Source organism: Mastacembelus armatus, chromosome 5 (genome assembly GCF_900324485.2).
Source record: "Mastacembelus armatus chromosome 5, fMasArm1.2, whole genome shotgun sequence".
Classification (NCBI taxonomy): Eukaryota; Metazoa; Chordata; class Actinopteri; order Synbranchiformes; family Mastacembelidae; genus Mastacembelus; species Mastacembelus armatus.
The window spans coordinates 28,165,835-28,186,818 of NC_046637.1; the positions used below are offsets into that span (position 1 = coordinate 28,165,835).

At 40.2% G+C, this 20,984-nt stretch overlaps 1 protein-coding gene across 1 annotated transcript; it reads right to left on the reverse strand.

Moving 5' to 3' along the window:
- Nucleotides 1-765: 765 nt before the first annotated feature.
- On the reverse strand, nt 766-20,120 carry LOC113130037 (striatin-interacting protein 1 homolog). Its single transcript, XM_026306321.2, has 37 exons — nt 19,704-20,120; nt 17,100-17,211; nt 16,760-16,903; nt 16,338-16,438; nt 16,082-16,184; nt 15,175-15,269; nt 14,827-14,933; nt 14,623-14,739; nt 13,795-13,858; nt 13,355-13,443; nt 13,084-13,154; nt 12,799-12,893; nt 12,607-12,705; nt 12,333-12,401; nt 11,880-11,958; nt 11,436-11,556; nt 10,543-10,565; nt 8,123-8,265; nt 7,300-7,369; nt 7,087-7,161; nt 6,830-6,964; nt 6,615-6,735; nt 6,173-6,348; nt 5,961-6,088; nt 5,679-5,861; nt 4,886-5,106; nt 4,681-4,746; nt 4,481-4,544; nt 4,297-4,368; nt 3,972-4,046; nt 3,580-3,677; nt 3,006-3,132; nt 2,802-2,902; nt 2,647-2,713; nt 2,436-2,540; nt 2,155-2,359; nt 766-2,028 (listed from the first exon to the last, which is right to left on the reverse strand). The coding sequence occupies exons 1-37, from the start codon at nt 19,881-19,883 to the stop codon at nt 1,781-1,783; spliced, it is 4,149 nt and encodes a 1,382-aa protein (XP_026162106.1). The 5' UTR covers nt 19,884-20,120; the 3' UTR covers nt 766-1,780.
- Between the last annotated feature and the right edge of the window lie 864 nt (nt 20,121-20,984).

A 20,984-nucleotide genomic window follows, 5' to 3' on the forward strand; every position in this document is an offset into this window, starting at 1 on the left:
TATTGTCAGTGGCCAAAGCATCAAACGTGTATTTCTGAGGTCAAAACTATTAGAGATGAAAAATAAATTTATTCTCTGATGTAACCTGATTTTCTTCTTCCTTTGAATTTAAATGAATTATTCTGTTTCTTCGACTCAGAGACAAATGGACTGATGGACTGATGCTAAAGATACTTAAGGCTTATAAACAGATCCAGAGTCAGAGTCCTGTCATGAAAACAAACAACATACATTCAACTGTACACGTATCTTCTATCTGTAATAATAACAGTTAGATGAATATAAACAGAATGAATGGAGTTACAGCCGTGCTTGACATAAAGCACAGGGGGCTCTGGAATTATCCTGAATATTTGGCCTGAGAATTCTCCATGTGGCAAATTTCACCTTGGACAAAATAGAGACACACAAATGATAATGACTCCAACTACAAATGTACCCAAAGTTTAAAAACCAACACAAAACATCTACAAGAAGCTACATACACACCTGCTACAAGGCCTGGTTGCTCAGTCTGTGAGGAAAAGCATAGAAGAGGTGGGACCTTTTACATGACGAGGACCAGGGGCCCGTTGTCTCATGGTCCCTCCATCAGTAAAAGAATAAAGGAAAACCTGTAGCAAGAATCATAAACAGAGTTAGGAACAGCCCAATAGCAGAACAGACACAAAACTATAACGAGCAATGTTCAAACCCTGTGCTGTCACTGCACACAGTCCTGAGTGTATCTGCACAACCACAAATTTAAGTAAAGAAAAATAAACATGAATGACAGTTTAATTTTATTACAGTATTTAAGTCCATGTAAAACACAAGACAACCCCGTGATAAATATGGTTCACAATTTACATGTATTCTCTTTCCCTTAACCTTCATAATAAAACATAATAAAAACACCAAGGAAAATGTTTCGGTAACTGGTAATTGTTTTTTCCCACTACACTTCAAAACCAGTCTGACCAGTGACACCAGTCAAACACAGCTTGTTTTACTATCAAATAAAAAATTATATAACCCAAGTTCATTCAAGGTTTAACTGACAATGGTCCCAGGGCGCAGATGTGTAGGCAGCACTACGATGACTCCATAAAATGCAAACGACATTTAAATCATTTGCAAATACATCAGGATCAACACAGGGTGAGTGTGGTGAACAGAAGTTCTCCTGTTGAGGTAACAACTTAAAAAATACGTGGTTTTATTTTTACATACAGACGGTCCAACGACCACTAACCCGTTCCTTTCATTTCTCTGAACCACATAAACTGTCATACTCATGTCCAAGGTGTTGAACAGTTAAAACATATTTCAAATACATTTCTTTCAAATTAAGAGAGAACATAGTGTCATGTAGTGATTCTAGGTCAGAGGCACACACACAGCAAATACCTGTAAATAGAAGGGAAGGGTTGGGGTTAAATCAGCAAATGAGCAGGATTTAGCACTTAATTTATTTTCAGCTTTCATTAAAAAACAGTGGAGAGAACATTAGAGTGGAAAAATCTCAGCGATTAAAAGTACAACAATACTAAACTTCTCAAAGGCAAAGGTTCTTCACGTAAAGAACTTGGTTGTAGGCCTGATCGAGGTGTAAAACCACAACCATAAATCCAACGTGAGGACTGAAGGTAACGCCTGGTGGCTTTAGAGAGTGAGATCCGTCCGACATCTTACATCTGTATGGAACATGAAACATAATGCTTTCATCAAAGTTTTACCAGAGAGAGAGGGAGAGCACTGTTTGTGGTTTAGTCTGGAAAAACCATGAGACTGTTGATTCTCACTGTAGCAGTTCTTCCCAGGAAATAGGTTTGGAGAAGACCTCCCGCTCGAGCCAAAGGTCATAGTTCATTTGAAAGTCTTCGGGCAGGTCCACCCGCTGTCCCAGAACACTTTGCAGACAGTTGTCCACAGGCATGAAGTCCGGGTTGCTGTGGCTCTTGTCGTAGCGGCGACTGTTGAAGCGTTCGATGTTGGCCCGCAGAGCGCACTCCTCCGCCTGGAAGTCCCAGGGACGAGCATCCAGATCTGCTCGAAGAGAGAAAAACAGCAAATCAAATTCTGTGGACTCTGGTCTCACCATATATTTGCACCAAAACACCATATTGGGAACGTCGTTCCACTAGAACAACACACACTGTTGTTCCCACTCACCATTTCCATAGGCCCAGTCGTCGTTAAGACGATGTCGGACCTTCTGGTAGATGGCAGACATGGTCTTCATGTTGCTCTTCCTCCACTGACGCCCCAGATATTTGGTTTGCACTTTAAGCAGCTTGAGGACGTAGAGCTGCATCATGGCCTGCTTGACCTTCAGCGCCCTCTTCAGAATGGGAGCCGACTTAAACACCACCAACATCTGGGAGACAGAAGATCAACGGTGAGCCCCATATTTAACCCCATACTTTCACATGCTGAGTTTGATGGGCTCTCACCATCGTCCTGGAGTGTTTCCACTTGGTCAGTTTGTTGAGGATCCTCAGCAGGTTAATACAGGAAAACAGATTCCTCCAGCAAAACTGATTGTTGTCTCCCGCTTCCTGTAGCAGAGGAAGTACCCACATTAAAACGTAAAAGTCTGACGTCAGCCGTCAGTGCAACACTTTGCTTTAACCAGCTCATGACAACAGAAATCTGAAAACTCACCAAACTCTCAGCAGTTAACTCTGGGAGCTCATGCACCACACAGTATGGAAAGTCCAGTACTGAAATGCTTTTGGAGAGAGAGCATTGAGAAGAGCGAAATAAAGAAAATGTAAGTAACATAAGTGTATTTTTACTTGAAGAGGCCTTGAAAGTACCTATTTTTAGCTGTGATGTAAGACATGATGTTCTGGTTGAAGAACTTCAGAATGAGGGGGATGCAGTTGGCAAACACCAGGTGCTGAGCCATGTATTCAAACTATGAAAAAAGACACACAAAAACATCCTTTATTCAATTACACACGGCAAATTCATTAAATCATAGTGAAGGATCGCGATGAGGAACTGGGCAACATTTCTACCTGGTAGATGTGATTTAGCTTGAAGTGTTTCAGGAGCAGCAGCAGGATGGCGGAGATGGCCTTCACGATGATCTCTTTGTGTCGATTCACATCTACTCCAAGTTTCATGCTTTGTAACACTGTGGTCCTGCAGAGTCAGACAGGAGAGATCAGAACCTCTTCAGGTTCCTCACAGCAAAACCTAGATCAGGTCAGGTCAGCCTCCGGTCTTTACCTTTAACATCTGATTAAAAGAAACGCTGAAAGGCTGCAAAGCAGAATCTCGGCTATAAAATAATGTTTTTCTCCTTGACATGGTTCCATGCAAACATTTCCTTTTACTGTAACTGTCCTGCTGTTTGCACCTAAAATAACAAACCGCCTCAGAATAAGCACAGTGCTTATAATCAGACTTCACACACATTCCAGTAACATAACCTGTACAGCTGCACTGCCAAAACAGAGATAAGCTTTGTTAGATATTAATGCAGCTGTAATACTGTTGTTTAAGGTTTTCTTCTTGTTCATAGTGTTACACTGCAGAGGAGGAAGCAGCAAAGCCTTTAAACCCGTTTAGAGACTCTACATCACTTACGGCATCTCCTCCGGCAGCACGTCTGCCAGGATGTTGATGGAGTCTGTTTTGGCTTTGGAGGTGGGAGCTGCTGCGAGAAGGATCTTCAACAGAGCAATCTGACATTATGAGAGACACACCACGTATTAGCTACAACATAAAGTCACATGGCTCTTCACGGCGGCTCCTGAGGGGCCGAATTAGTGGTCAGATGTCGACACAACCATCTTATAACCCACAACCCTGAGTCACATTTAGTAGTAGTAATGGTAAGATACCAGGGCCAGGAGTAATGGTGCGTGACATGTTAAATCTAATACTACATGAGAGTGTAAGTAACAAACAGTGGGTAACATATCAATCTGTATTCTGTGATCCACATCAGCATTAAACAAACTGTCCTTGAAACTAACCATGTATTGAGGCAAACTGGGCAGAATTCCCTGATAGAGCAGCTCGGTTGAACACATCTCCACCTCCTCCTCACCCTGAACATGAAGAAGCAGAAAACAAGAGACACAAAACAGACAAAAGCCTTTTACCACCACATGTCAAGACAGTTTGACCTGCTTCAAATCTTCATCAACAGGATGAAGAGTTTACTATTTATTACACTGCTTATTTAAAAAAAACATTCTTACTCCATCATGTTAGCAAAATGTTAGATCACAGGAGCATCGTGTGCCCTCTAGGTCAAAACTGTTCATATTCACAACAAATCATTTTGTTTCGACTTACGCCAGACAGAGGGGTTTTCTGAAACTCCTCCTCCTTCGTGATCTGTATCTCAGCTATAGAGACATACTTGTGCTGAAAAGAGACGAGAGCAAGTCCAGGAGCAGTACAGCTACGCACTCTTAGTTCTTAAGATATTCCTTTAGAGAAAGAAGTTAAAGAAAAACTGTGGAAAATGTTGCAATACCTGCTTTAATGTCTTGATGCTCTCATGAATTGGCCTGGGGAGGCCAACAACTGTATCTGTATCACTGCAAGACATGCACACCAGCAACCATGGTTTACTGCTGTGTGTTATTTCAGCACACAGACAACACATTTTCTTTAATAAACCAAATGATAACCAATGATAACCTCTTTAAATATCCAACGAAACAACAAACTTACCTCCCCAGTGTGTAACCAATAAATTTGCTTCTACTTGATTCCAGGAAATTTTCAATGTCTTTTTCCCTGTTGGAGCAAAAACAAAAACGTCCAAAACAGCTCAAAAACCTTAATCTGATCATCCAAATGTTTATTTGAGATTACACTTAAATAACAAAAGGACATAATACAGAAGTCATACACATATCCAGTTATTGAACAGTACCTGACTTTAGGAGCCCATGGGAGCCCTTTGGGGAAGGACACCCTCTCTGATGGAGGGTGAGGAATAGGGGGAGGCATCACCTCATCCCTCTCTAGAGGGAACGTCTCTGCCTCTATAGAGTTGTCATTGTCATCATTGTCCTCCTCATCCTCACGAGAGTCATCAGCTTTGTAAGGGTCCTTTTCATTGAATGCATCGAGGTTGTCCTGTTTGATCAGTGCCTGTGTGAGATACAAACATACAGTAAAGATGGTGTTGAACTGTGAGTGGAGTCTAAACTAAAATTACTTTGCATTACAAACTATTTCACGTTTGTAGCTTGTTTCCCAGCCAGCCTGAATAATGTCAAGACAAGTAATTCCCCAAAAAACAATCAGTACTTTCAGATAAGATGGGCTGTTGCTTGTAGAATGGTTCAGTTCATGTCTTTTTGTCATGTTGCTATCATGCCATGTACATTCAAATGTAGTGAAAACACAGTGTTTTCTTTCTCAGCAAGAAGATTTATATATGTATGTGCCCCAGTATGTGCCATAGGGTTATAAAGTGCTGTATATCTAATTAACACCTTTAAAAACTGGGACAACATGTAACCATTATGGCATTATTCATAATGAGTAGAGAGTCTGGAAGACGCTGTTTATGTCTTGGTAATATCTTAATTGTGTTTAAAATGACATACTAACGTAAATGGCATCATCGTGCATCACTGGCAGCCACAGGCTGAGCTATACCCATGGCAGTGATACCGAATATCACTGGTCTGTGAATAGGCAGCTGTAGCAATGACAACCTTGTGTTCTCGACGTGCCCGTTTTTGTTGCTGTTCTATGAGATCAGATGCAGATGCAGGGGGAGAAGCGGCCCTCATACTGCGAATGACCCGTATGCTGTCCTCGGGAAGAGGGGGGAGACCCAGCTCCTCACGCTTATGGATCTTTATGCTTTGGAGCTGCTCGAACCCTCCAAGTGTGAACTGAAACAGAACAAAGGAGGATTTTAATGTCTCATCTCCAGGTGTCACTTTCTGTTGCAGGGTAATCAGTCAGGAACAGTAGCTATTTCTATATCTCACCAGTATGCTCTTCCACAACAGTAATAAAACCTTCTTCATTGGGAAGTGGGGGGCATGACCGCTGCAGAACTTGGTAACCATACCAAACAGCATGACAGAAACAGGCTCATTGTTGAATATAGGAGACCCTGGATTAAAGAAACAGGGTGGTGTTAGTTTATCTGGCAGGTTTTGTTAATATCCATAACATGACTGACATTGATAAAATTTACCCAGTTCTGTTCTGAAGGTTTCCCGGATGATTTTCCATTCAGGCCTGTCAGCTGGATCATCCTGTTGGATTGTTTCCACCATCAGGTACATTATGTTAAGCAGCACTCTGAGATCTGTGCTGTCTGCAAGGGAAATGGCTGGTTTTCTCACAGCGCTACTACAGGCAGCACTGTTACTGAAAGACAGAAAATGGATTAGTTGATATTATGTTCTGCACACAGAAACCCTGACAACAGAAAATTCATTAACATGTACCTTTAATGCAAAGCTAAGCAACATTTTTTTCCTTTTTGGTGAGTGAATCACAGTTTAATCAAAAAGCTGAAAAGCTTCTTTGTTCTTTGTATCAAGTGCTGATTCATAGATGTTTCACTTCTGAGTGACAGTAAATATTTTTCAGACTAAAACCAGACTTATATGAAACTAGAAAACTGATCATACTCTATCTCCATGTTGAGCAGTTCCACCAGAGCAGAGAAGGTCCCGACATCCAACAGCAGAAAGGTGTTGTATCTCATCCAGTGCTGCACCTCAGCCTCAGAAGTGCACTCTGCAAAGGTTCCTAGAGAAAAACAAAAGGTAAAAAAAGTCTTACAGTATTTCCTTCTCTGTGAACTCATTTAATGCTAAATCACTTCTAAGTGATGTGGACTGACCCTGGGCCATGTAAAGAATGGCTCTGGCAACCTTCAGCCTCTTCTCCCGAGCAATCACCTCCAAGCTGTCCAACAAGCGCATGGCGTGAGCTCTGTGCTGAGCTGCATCAAGCTCTGTCCACTGCTTATCAGACACTAAAACACAGTAGAGGTGCAGATAATAAACTGTAACAGACACACTTTCTCCATATTAGATGTAAGTTGGTGTTCAAAATAAATAAACTAAGATTTGATTGTTTCTAAGTTTAACCACATACCATGTGTTCTGAATTCCTCTTCAAAGCACTTTCTATTAAGAGCAAACTCTGGCCCTTCAGTATAACTGTACAGCTCTGAAACAAGCACACACATCATATAAAATATTCTGACTTCACCAGAAATTACAAATCTTAAAAGATCATTAAGTTCAGGGAAACAAAGCAGAGTCTGGAAACCTCCATGATGGTAAAATGTGACAATAACCCACACACCTGACAGCTCTGCAGCCCACTTGTCCGTATCAGCATATTCAAACTCCAGGTCTGGAGACTCAGACAGCCCCTGTGGCACATTTTATGGCATTATGATTAGACCAAATATTACACTAGAGTAATAATGAAAGAGTCTAATTGTATAGATTAGAAAGCTACCCCACACAAAATAATATCTACTAAATATTTGCTTTTATTTAACTGAGTTTAGAGAGTCAGGTCGCCCCAAATCCCACATCCCAGGAACACATCTTCTCTTTCTTGCCTTTAACCAGGATAAAGCCCAAAGTTCTGTTGCTGCCATTCCTGTGTTTTCTATGATTATTTACCATTGACGGTGTATACAGTTATTATTTACCAATCGAAACAACAGGACAGGTCCTGGAAGTGATTTTCTGGCACAAGAATCAATCATAACCCTTTCACAATCATTAGTGACAGCTCCATGACCCACGTCCATAGTGAAAGTACAGTATAATAGTATAATAGTATATATATAATAATTAAACAGGACCTGAAATAATCTGACAGGCTGCCCTGTGGTTAGCTACCAGCTATCAGCTAGTTAGCTAGCCCCTGCTCTTCAACAATATCTGTGGACTACAAAGCAAACACCGTCCAACTACAGGCCCATTATCCATCTATTCCCAACATCATCTGCTGCTGTTAGTTTTCGCTTTGCAGCAGAAACGACAATTGAACGAGATTAGCCTTGGCCCGACTGAGCTAACGCTAGCTGTGTTAGCTAACGGTAAAGAGCAGCAGAAAGGCCGAGTCTGTTGAGTGTTTGCGCAAAACAAAGCTCGGTCTTCGATATACGCACCTCTGAATCTTTGCGTGCATTTCTTGTAAAGTCGCCCCTGCTTTTGTTCGGCAGCATAGCTCTCTGTTTATTGTTTACAGGTAGCCCACCACCGTTTCCACCGACGTCCATAATTTTTGGGGCGCCGTGTCCTCTCGCGAGAGCTGACGAGCGTGAATTCGGCTGAGCAGTACGTCCGTTCATGATGACGTCAGAGGACGTTCATTTCTTATACACCTATAATATAATACCTGTGTTGATGTTTATTTTTCTAGCATATACGGTTCTGATTCCTTCTCTAGTTTTAGACTCTAAAGAAAATAACGTTCTGTATTTCTAAATGTTCCCCCTTTTACACCTTTTACATCTTGCATCCTTCTTCTCTTGGTTCACTATTCCTGGATAATTTGGACACACATGTTCTGTGGGAAGTAAACATAAAGTAATCCATGAATATCCTCAAATGTACACCCAGTATCTGTTTAACAATAAAAATGGCATTAAGATCATGTAATTCAAAATATCAAATGTATGTTCTGTGTGTCTGTACGTCTGATATGTAGACTACAGGTTTTACATTTTCAATGCAGAGAAAGCCTTATCACAAGTTATACATCTCAGCCATTTTCAGATTTAAACAGCAGTTTATTAAAGAGAACTGTGAACAGAAGTTGAACAGGGTGTATATCACTGAAATTATGTTCTTCAGTGTTGAAACGATAGGGCAGTTTTACAGAACAAATCCAAAACCTCAAACCAGCAACAGTCTGCAGCTTTCAAATCACAGTGGTTACCTCAGTTTGACAAGATTTAAGCTGTTTCCTCCAGCATTAAACACATTCACTTGTCTCTATAATAGAGTTAAAACTAGGGTAGAATGAAAACCACATTATTAGTTAAAGCTGGAGGAAGCCACTATCAAAGGCATGTGCTCTCAGGAAAAGTCCACTGTAAATAATTAGAACTTTATGGTCGATTCAAGAAACAGTGACACAAACATACATTAAAATCAATGTAAAAAGCATTTAAGAAGACCATAATGTCACCTTTTATTCGAATAATAATGTAATGTACAGTCGAATAATATGAAACACTGATTTAATAATTCAGTACTGCAGAAGTAAAATACTGAGTATGTTCAGCTGCATAGCGATTTCCGTATATTGCAAAATAAAACCATAGAAACACAGTTGTATATAAACTACTGAGTGAGTCACAAGGCACTGTCAGCTGACCAGTAACCATGGTTACACTGCTCATCTTGCTAACAATGATGTCCTCACTGAATGTCCTTGGCCTTAAAGCTGCAAATGCAAATATTAAAGCACTTTATCGTAGCATACTGCAATAGACATACATGGCCTACTACGGTGAGTGACAAAAGAATGAAATCACTGCAAAATCTAAATACAGGAACTACCTGTCATTGTGGATGGAGCTGTTTTTCAAGGGAAATGCAAGGAGATACAGAATGAATTCAGGTGGAACACCTGAACAAGGTGTCAAGGTGCTGAATCACTGGCAGTAACAGTAACACAGTCAGCTGTTTGGATTAAGGTTGACCCACAGATTACCAGCATCAAATACAGAAAAATGAAATGCAAGTTTAAACTCAGCAAGACACAGCAACTACCAGCACACTCGACAGTTTGAATTACAAAATAATTACTATATAAAGTCTGAGTGTGACCACTAATTTAAAAAAGTCTTACAGGTGAATATAGAGAAGTAAATGGAGTATACTGCTGCTGTGCATTTAACAAGCTAGACAGAGTGTTAGTCTTTTGAACAATACAAATCTTTAACAAGAAAAAACATTGTGTTTTAAGAAGTTATAATAAATGTGTAAATGCACAAGATAATACAGAAGCAAAGTTAAAAGTATTACTGTAAATAGTAACTTCACAATAACGATAGATTAGGCATGGATCTTAAGGTCAGACAATGCAGATCTGGTAAAAATATATTTACAAATAATCTGAGATATCTGAATGCCCTGAGGTGCAGATACTATTCTTACCAGACACCAAAATCTCATAAATGGACACATTTTTTAAAGAAGGTAAATATCAAGATTGCTTCTTATGTTAGCCATACTTAAGACATTAAGTTCTTTCATTGCCCAGATCTGTTGAATGTTAGCATTAATGGCGATGACACCACAGAGGTCATGATGTATATTTTCTGTATTTTGTGGATGGAATGTATTAGATGTGTAAATACTGTAACATCAAACTGAAAAGAAGGTACATTAAGTCATTTTTGATCACTGGAGAACGGCTCCAAAACAAAGTCACAGAAACACAGCCTTGATTTACATTCAGATTATCAATTTCTTATGGCTCAATAACTGCCTACTAGAACATCCAGCAGACACACAGTGACATCCAATTACTCAATCTAATGGCCATTTGATAAACTGAAGAGCAACACTCTCTGGCCTTTCAGCTCTAATTTGGTCCACCTACACAGGAGAAAAACATGTGGAGTTCTTCACCATCCAGAAGTTTATAGCAGCTCTCTTTTTTGTGCAAGGCTAAGCTTGTCTCTGCTTTATCCCTGGAAATGGCTCCAAACAGGAGGCTAATGAGAACACCAACGAATGAGCTAAAATTGGCTAAAACGCTTTGTGAGTTTGGCATTTAAAGTGACTCTTTAGTATTAACACAGGTGGATATAATGTTGATATCAAAAGTATTGCCTAATGTGGACTGGTTCCACAACTAACCAATAACATTTCACAATAGCTGTCAGTCTCTGAGTCATTTGGCACATTGTACTGATACATTGTCCAATATCAGTATGCTAAAATAACTTCAGAGCCAGCAGGTACAGAAAAAGGTGCACCAGAAGATAAAAATCTCATCCAAAAGCAGCTATAAGTGCTATAGTTACACAGGCTTTTAATAGCCACGTGTATTATCTATACAAAGCAGCAAGTGAAGCAAATAAAATACAGCTAAAAATAAGCTGAGGATCCAGTGATGAGTATAAAATACAATATAACTCTGTCTTTTTCCAGGGGACAGCCAAAGTTGGACACTGTCCACACATGTGAGGAGACTAATACCTGTAAACACCAAAAACAGATAAAGTTGAGAAAAGCTGTTAACAGTTCTTTTATTTTATATACAGAATATGTCGGTGCATTTGTGAGCAACCTACTGCAATCTATTTTACTAAGCAACTGTTACTTTTCTCTGTATACAAATATTCAGACGTTATGATGGTTTCATAAAATCAGAAATGTTAATATTATAATATGAATGAATAAAAAGTCCATAGATGAATTGACGGTGAATAAAATATAAAGGAAACAACTGTCAACTATTACCTGTAGTAATTGGGTTTAAAAGGTCCGTTCTTGTTAAGGCCCAAGTATTTTGCCTGATCATCTGTAAGCTCTGTCAGGTGGGCGTCAAACGTAGTCAGATGGAGACTGGCAACATATTCATCTGGTATAAGACACGTGGTTTAGTGAGAAAAAGATGTAAACACACCAACAGGACTCATCACAAGAAATCAACTTATATCTGCTGGATAAACTACACTGAGCGGCCACTGCTGGCCTTTGATAGTTACAGCACCACCATCACCAGACGTCATGAGAGGTTCACAGGAGATTTTCAATTCCCATCTTATAAACTTGTAATCTCCAAACTAACATCTAGGAAATTAATTCACGCCCCTCACTGCAACAGCCCAGCCACAAGTAATGTGACTTGTAAACAGTGAACTTTAAATACTCCATGTGAAGGTTAAATGTACGTATCCTCACCCATCTTCTTGGGAAGCAGGTAAACATCCTGCTTGTAGCGTCCCTCAGGAGCGTTGTACAGCTCTATAAGGGCCAGAGCCTGAAACAATTACGCATCAATTTCACATTTGTGATGCTGGTAAATGGAAAGATAATTTAGACAATTCAGAGCAGTAATAGCACATCTATGAACAGAAGCAGTATGAAGCTGTGAATGCACTGTCCTGCACATGTAGGGAAATACTTCATGTTACTGAAACACGCTCAGCTCAGACAGCTGCTGTTGCTCTCTGGTGTTTTATTATTACTGATGATATTTCCAGGTCAGAGCATGAGCTTATCTGCCAGGAAGGCCAAATAATCAAAGCAAGTGGAAAAGCACACGGTGAACCCTTCACACTCTGCTCTCTGCAGGGGCCTGCAGCAATAACTACTGTACGTTAGCAGCTGCTACAAGTATGTCCCAAGTGTTACCTGAGTAGTGGCTGTGATGGACAAAACAAAGGTAGGGACAGTGGAGCAGCTGAGGTTAAGGAGACGCCCCTGTGGAGGACAGCAACGTGTTTAAGAAAATTGGTTCCAAATGCAACGACACTGCAACATAATGTAACCGCACTTATTAACAAGTATTGAATTGACAGAACAAATTAAAACCTCTGTGTATTTCCTTTAAAAAGACTGACACAGATTATTATTTACGGATAGTAAAGCCACATGCCTAGCACTGTATGAGATAAGTGACAGTCACCTCAGCCAGAAGTATAACTCTCTTCCCATCAGGCCAAATGATGTGATCCACCTGAGAGCGCACTCTCTCCCAGGTCAGCTCGGTGGTCCGAAGACTTGCCTGGTAGGGACACGAGTGTCATCATATTCTGTTGTCAGATTCTTTATGATAGTTCAACCAGATGAATTCCTAATTATTCTAACAGCAGCTTACCACGTCAATCTCAGTATTGGAGTGACCCATGTTGCAGACAATGGAGCCATTTTTCATTCGGTCCAGCTGGTCTCTGGTCACCACATTCTTGTTCCCTACGGAGAGACATAGTGATTCACCTTCGGTCAGTGTGCATCGGCTGCCTCACAGAACGTAACATGAGCTAAAAGGCATTAATCATGTAAGACAGGTACGGTACAGCACAGATTGAAAGCTAAACTCTGTAAACTCATATCAGTGCATTTCAATGAACAGTTACATCAGCACAGCTTCAGGTCCAGTTACCTGTGCACGTGATGATGACATCAACCTGGCGAATGACCTCATTCAGCTTCACCACCCGGAATCCATCCATGCTGTTCACAAACAAGTGAAAGATGTTCGGCATTAAGCCTTAGACTTAGTTACGCAATACTATTCAGTTAGATCATTGACAAAAACAGTTTCTGGCTTGCTCGAGCAGCTGTGCTACGTTTCGATCACTGCTGCGGTCTCTCCTACTCATATATGTCAACAAAGTGAGCGGAGAGATCATCCCGGTTCTTGTTGTCCTCACCAGGCCTGCAGGGCACAGATGGGATCAATCTCTGTAACATAGACAATGGCTCCCAGAGCTTTCAGAGCAGCACAGCAGCCTTTTCCAACCTGCAAAGACAAAATAATACACTGTATAACTAACAAAGTTACATATTCTGATTAACATGTTAATACATAAATTACAATTACCAGTCCTTAAGCATTAACCACCTAACACAGAAACATCAGTAATCTCAATAACTCCAAACTTTGATTCTTCAACACCATCTAGACTCAACAGTGAGCGAAAGATGTGTCCTGTAAATCTTGTCATAATAAAATGTGATGACAGCTATTTGTGTCGTGATTCCATGGCCGTGTTGTGGGAGTTGTTAGCGTTGCAGTGTATCATTATGAATATTTTAACACCTGTATGATTAATATTAGTGCGGCATGTTAACATCTGAAGCAGCATCTTACCTCACCATACCCACATACAACCACCTGTTTGCCTCCAAACATGACATCTGTGGTTCTCTTCAAGCTACGGAGGTTTAAGACATAAAATTAGCACATTCTGTGGAAGTGACAAACTGCCGGTCAGTATGTTTACAACTCCAAAACCTGCCGTCCTTACATGCTAGAGCAGTACTGTTTGTACTAAAGGTTGTCCAATAACAAAAAGCATTTTCCTAACTGTCCTAAATAACCATGTTAAGTGATGTGTGTCTGTAACATTATAACCTTCTACAGTACAGGAAAACCCAAGGACTGTAGAAAAACAGCTTACTGTAAATACCCCAGGTCTTTTGATGCCCACATTTAGTGCCATAATTCATAATGGATCATCAGACATCACTGTAACTTGCAGATTATTAATGAATAGTAATAAACCATCCGTGGTGTGTGTATTAACCATTGACCTGATGCTGTGCAGACACCGAGTACAAGATTATTTGTATGATGATTAACTGACATTTGTTAATGGGCAACAGCTTTTTAAAACCAACTGAAGTGACATGTGAATTAGGAGAAAAACACGAGTTCACGAGGGGCTTCAGGAACTGGACTGTGAAGTCGAGTTCATAGTGGAACCAACATTTATCAGCTGAAGGTCACAGACAGGCCTGATTTGATTTTAACCCTCATGTCGACAGATTAAACTCCAAGGCCTTTTTTGGATGTTATATTTATTTCATACCTTTTGAGTCACTGTAAAGCTGCCCAATACACAAACCATTCTAGTGTTTAAACCACACTGTTGTCATTGAGCCTTCCACCGATCACAAACCTTAGAGGTGAACTTACCCATCCAGGATTGATTCTCGGCAGCAGTACAGGTTGTCAAACTTCTGCTTTGTCACAGAGTCATTTACATTCATGGCTGGCACACACAGTTTTCCAGCCTTAGACAACTGATACAACCTGGAAAGAAGCAGACAGAAATGCTGCACTTTATGTTTGTATGTAACTGAATAAAGTTAAATAAAAATCTGTTGCACACTAAATTACCTGTGAACCCCAGTGACACTCTCTTCGACGATGCCCCTGATCTTCTTGAACACATTAGGGTATTTCTTGTACATCCAGTGTGTCAAGTCTCCTCCATCATCAAGGATCTAAAGGTGATGAAGAAGTAGTTATGATTTTTCTTTATAACCATGAGTGTCAGTATAGACACAGTGCTAAAGTCTCCTTCTTGCCATAAAGATTTTTGAAAATAACTATGAAAATAATGTCTGCTCATTGGTTTTCATGGGTATTTAAGGCTTTTGTTTGTTTATATAACATATCCGAGGACACTGCGACAGAAAATATCCTGTATTAAAAAAATAAATAAAAATGACATTTTTCACATACCATGTTAGGCTGCCAACCCTCAGTATTAACACACTGGTCAATACACCACCAGAAGTCGTCCTCAGACTCCCCCTTCCAGGCAAACACAGCTACACCTGAAACAAAACAGGTGGGTAATATCTTCATAAAGCTTAGATTAACAACTCCATGTCTAGATTTCTGAACATGTGAAGTGGGCTTTTAACTCCCAAGTTACTGACACAGCAAAGTATTTAGAAAAACTGAGCTGGTTAAACGTTCATATTCAACATCTACAGCTCCCAAGAGATAATGTCACAAGCATTACTGGATTTAAGTTGGAGAAGCGACCGACATTTATCCTGAAGGTGCTATAACTTAATGAAAATGTGTTTTACCCAGATAGTTCATCATGTAGCAGACCATGCGTAGCACTAACTTACTGAACAGAACACATTCCTACAAAAATGCAACAGTTCCACTGAGCAGCTACTAAATCTGTTGTGACCCCTTTCAACCTGCCACTGTAAAGATTTAGTACATACTTAGACTATCACACAGCAACCCCAGACAAAGGGCCCGAGGAGTACTGTTCCTTAACTAAATGGCAACTCTAATGTGTTCCTGTTATCTCTGCAGGGATTGTTTTTCTAAAGTTCATTTAACATTTCCAAATGCTATCCCATCTTCTGAAAGACACCACATGGCAAAGCCCACCCCTGCTCCTAAAACACACTATGCATACTAGTAACACATGCCTATTACAAACACATTATGGTTTGTACCAAGTGCATCTTGTATGTGCATAAATAGGTGTGATCTCCAAACTTTGGTAGACACTGCAAACATCCTGCATTAACTCACATAAAATCTAATGGGATTGGAGGCAAAATCAGTCATGGTGTTTGAGCACCAAAACTAAATGTTCTTCACCTTCTCTGCCACTTACCTGAGTCCGACAGGGCAGCAGCCACTTCATTTTGTGTGGAGTATATGTTACAAGCAGTCCAGCGGCACTGAGCCCCAAGAGCCACCAGAGTCTCAATTAACACCTGAAAAAGGGGAAAACGTTAAGAAGACGATGAGAAAAAAGCTACTCACTAGTCAAAAACACTGCATAGCAATAATACGTATTTTAATATTTAATTACATAATAAAATAACAGATACTATCACACTCATTGCTTGGTCAGAGCAAAATCTTACTGCAGTCTGGGCAGTGATGTGTGTGCAGCCCACAATTTTGGCACCTGCCAATGGTTTCTCACTCTGTGCTCTCTTCCTGAGTGAGATCAGCGCTGACATATCTAAAAACAAGATAACATAAAGATGAATGTGTGGGAAACACAACCCTGCAGATGGTGTTGAAGATATTGAAACCACTTTTTTTTTAGACAGCATTTCTGATTTAAATCGGATTTAAAGATGACAAGATTTTTAAACCATAGCTGGATTAAAGCTTTTTTTTTTTTAAAGTACTCCTCTATTTTCCCCTTGTTTAACATAACTATATTTCACATTATTATTTATTCTAGACTTACACACGATTGGGTCAAATGAAATGAAGCATGACAGGATGTCTTTTAGATTAATTAGATTACAGTGACTTCAGCTCTTCTCCGTCTTACCTTGTTCCGCGATCTCTATCTCACGTCTGCCAAATTCAGCCTGTTTGATGTTCTTGACACAGAAGTCAGTGCTGCCCCTGGAGTTGACCTGTGTTTTTTCCCGTGGTGAAGTCTCATCGTCAGAGCTATCCGTGTAGGATGCAGCTGTACAACGAGGTTTTCAGAGAACGCACCAAATTAAAGACACCACGGAGTAAACAGAAGAGATTTTGTGAAAATGTGAGAATCAAAATAAACTAAAGTACATTAATTTATTATTAATCATCAAAGAATATACTGTATGTATAATATTATACTGCAGACAAAGTGAACTGTGTGTTAGGTTGTGCCTCCTTCTTACCAGAGCTGTAGCTGTCTGTGGATGACTGAGAGATGGAGCGGGACAAAGAGCGACGTCCTGCCTTGATGGGGTACCTGCTGAACTCCTGCTTGTCCTCCACGAACTGGATTTGCTTAAAGAAACAAAAGTCATGTTAAACACTGTACATTATTTCCCTCATAGAGTGTTTAAGCTCTGTTTAAGAGTGTGTTTTGAAATCTTTATATATGGAATAGGCTTGGCTGAAAAATTCTTTGCTGTCAACCGGTAACATGAAAATCCTAATCAAACTAGTCATCTTATTTTTTTGTATTGCCAAATGGCTGCAGCCCAGCTTAATACACCACAAAGACTGATGTTCCTAAGCTGCCTAAGCCAAATTTACTCCTCGTGACTTTGTAATGGTTGTGAACATCCCCTCAATCCAAGTAGAGATTTGCTGCAAGCCACAAACTTCAAACAGATAAAAATCACAACAAATGCACAAGCTTAAATCAGTTTGTTAACAATATTTCTCTTTCACTGTGGCCTGTTTAACAAATTGAATTTCATTTTGAAAATAATTAACTGTGAAATGCATTAGGCTTTCTTTCTTTCTTTTATTACCAACCGTCAGGTGCAGTCTAATTAAATTTAGCTTAATGCAGTTTCATCTGCTTCTTCTTATTTTTCTGCATTGAAATAAACAGTTATTCCCTCCTCAGGTAAACTAAAGCCAATACAGAGTGTGTGTCTGTAAGAGGAAGGAAATGGTGTTTTGTTTGTGCAGCTTTATGCCTGGTCAGCTATTTTTTAATCCCAGCTTTAAATAGAAAATACATTTTTGTTGACACAGATTTTCCACGCATCAAAGCAATGCAGGGAAGTGACAAAATCATTGAGGTGTACATTTCCCCATATCAGCAGTTTTTGAATTTATTTTTCTTTACCATATCTTATCATATATTCACCAGTGAAACTGATTGAATCACTGTTGACTGGGATGAATGTAAAGACTGGATGCACTCCAGGTTTATTTTATGCTGTGACTTTGTGTGCATTGTTTTATGTGAGCTGGTGTGTTTTATTGTTTTTGGCTGACATGGCTGCACTCAGGATTTCCATTATTGGACCCCTATCCCCTGAACAGCCTCCTAATAGAAAGAGGTGAATCTGAAAATGTAGACTTCTTTAACAAGGCCTTAAACACAACTTAAACACATCTTGTGCTTTACTTTACAATACTGTTTCATGCCTACAGTATGTGGATTACTATATTTGTTGATACTGTGAATCACCAGAACAAATATGATTAAAGGTAATAAAACAGGTACATCAAACCCATATGTAAACATGATCTCCAGCCTAATTCCCATGTAGAATCATTTATAAGTTTGCAATTTAACTCAACCATCAGTACTTAAATATTAACTAAGGGGCACAGTACTAAACATCCATGACATAATACCCTAACATGAGCAAACTATGTCCATGTAAACAGAATGAATAACTGGTTCTTAACTTTGAGAATGGATAGCAGAAGGCACAAAGCACATGGACGCAGCAAACAGTCCTCTATCAGGCCCCACAGCAGCGACCTTTTGACCTCACATGACAGATGAAAGCAGCTCTTACCAGGATCAAACACCATAACATCATGTAATTACATTATTTGTACTACCAAGTCAGGATTTCTGTTCTATTATTTGGCACATGTCATCTGTTCATACCCACTCCTTATGTCAATGTCTCCCTCTTTGAATCGTACAATCATCTACTGTTCTGTTTCTGTCTAAATAATGCAAGCTATCAGCTGCCGTAGGTCCCTCCCCAAAGGAGAATGAGGATGTGAAACAGCTGGCCGACAGTGAGGCAGCACATTGTGTCTCAAACCGGTGCTCATTTGTCCACTCCAGCCAAAATATATTTTGGGTTCTCACCTGCGAAAGAATTCAAGATGAAACTCTTCCTTGTTCTTTGACAGCATCAGTTACCAGCTTATTCTGTAAGTGCTACAGGAAACAAGTCGTCTGCTACTTCCTTAAGTTGGACGTAATCAGGAAATCAACATATTTTAGTGTTTTCTATTTGTTACTAACCTACTGTGCTTTAAAATAGGCTCCATTTCCCAGTTAACAGTGTCATACTAGTTCTTACTACTGGTTCACCAGTGTCATTGTTTTTTTTTTGCCAAGTAGATAAACCTGGTCAACAGGTACTGACAGACTGACAACCAGTCCTCTGTGAGACATGAACCCTGTCAGAGCTGAGCTTCAATCAGGGTAGTTAGTCTGTGTTCAATAGATAATAATAAATCCTTGTTGTTGTGACTACAAATATAAATTTAATAGCCTTTTAAGTTACTGTAACGTGTCTTTAGATTAAAGTGGCTGTTGAGACATAACCCATAGCCTTTATTTACTAAAGTACTGCACAGGTACTTATCACAGAGCAGGTAGTAACAGTATTTAAACAGCTTAAACCCCTAACCCAGCCCACACAGCTCAGTAAAACAGACGTAAAGCTAAATGCACAGTGTTACTACATTGTCCCGGCTGCAGGGCGTCCTGTGCAGACTTTAGACCCCCAGCTACGCTACGTGTCCTCCGCGGTGCAGCTCTGCAGAGTTTCGGCTCAGGTTCTTACCTTCTTCACCGGTTTGTGCGCGGGCGCGCCGCCGAAGACGGGCGACAGCTCTCCCATGGTCGGGTCGCTGCTCCTGCTCACGGTCATAGCTGAGTATTTCTCCGCTACGTTTTCGCTCTCTTTCACCTCTTTACTTGCCTGTTTCACCTCCAGCTTCGTCTCCCCGGCTGGGTCTGACATGTTGGCCGCGGCTGCGTAACGTTACTCGGGCAGGACCACAACAACCGCCGAGTCTTCTCCGGGAGTAACGCGAGCGGCTAACTGCTGCTAACTGCTGCTAGCTGGTTAGCTAGCTGGCTAAACCAGCCGAAGAGATGTGCGGGTACGGAAAACGGAAAAGTAACGGAATAACCGAGCACCGGAGTGTGAGTGCTGTACTTTTACTCGGCGCGGACAGAAATCGTAACGCTGCGTGGCGGCCCCGCCCCCTGCGGTCACCTTTCCACTCACTTTGTGGGCGTTAACACGGGCCGAGGGGGCGTGTCCTATTGAATGAGCGTTATCAGCTTATCAGTCCCATTTATATAGGTCAGTAGGGGCCTACTACACCTACTGTAGACTCAGTGGTGATTTGTATTAGTATTAAATGTAAGTTTTGTTTTTATTTTCTAAACCTAACCAACATGTTTTACTGCCTAAATATAACGGAGTAGTTGTTGTAACTTACATAATGACGACAATGAAGTTCTGTGGGATGAAAATGACCTACTGAACTTTCCAGTAGGTTCGAGTAGGTGAGTAGGGCCCTACTGAGCCATAACTATAGTCTGAAGGGAAGCCCAAACGTGCTATTCAATAGCATGACAACATTCACATACACAGAGTAATTCAAACTGCTTCACAGAAAATAAAAGACAAGTTAAAAGTACACAGGCAAAAATTAAAATAAGAAACAAATAGTAGAAAATTGACTTGAAATAAAATTAACAGAGAATAAGCGCTGTTAAAAAAATGGATGCTTTAGAGACAGTGGGACAACAAAGCTAACAGTGAGGAATCGCAACCATTTACAGTGTGCGATATGTTTGAGAGACATTTATGCCCACTAACAGCTCATCCCAATTGGGATCAATAAAAAAGAAAATAATAATAATTTTTCATATACTGATAAGTGAGAGTGTAATTAATCGAGTCATTTCCCCATGTGAACACTGATATACCCTGGTCAGTAAATATTATATTGTCTCAGGTACTGTCAGAACACTATTTTGAGGGGAATCCTCCATAGTCTATATCATAGAATTGAATGTTAATACTTAATCAATCAGATAAAATGCTTTG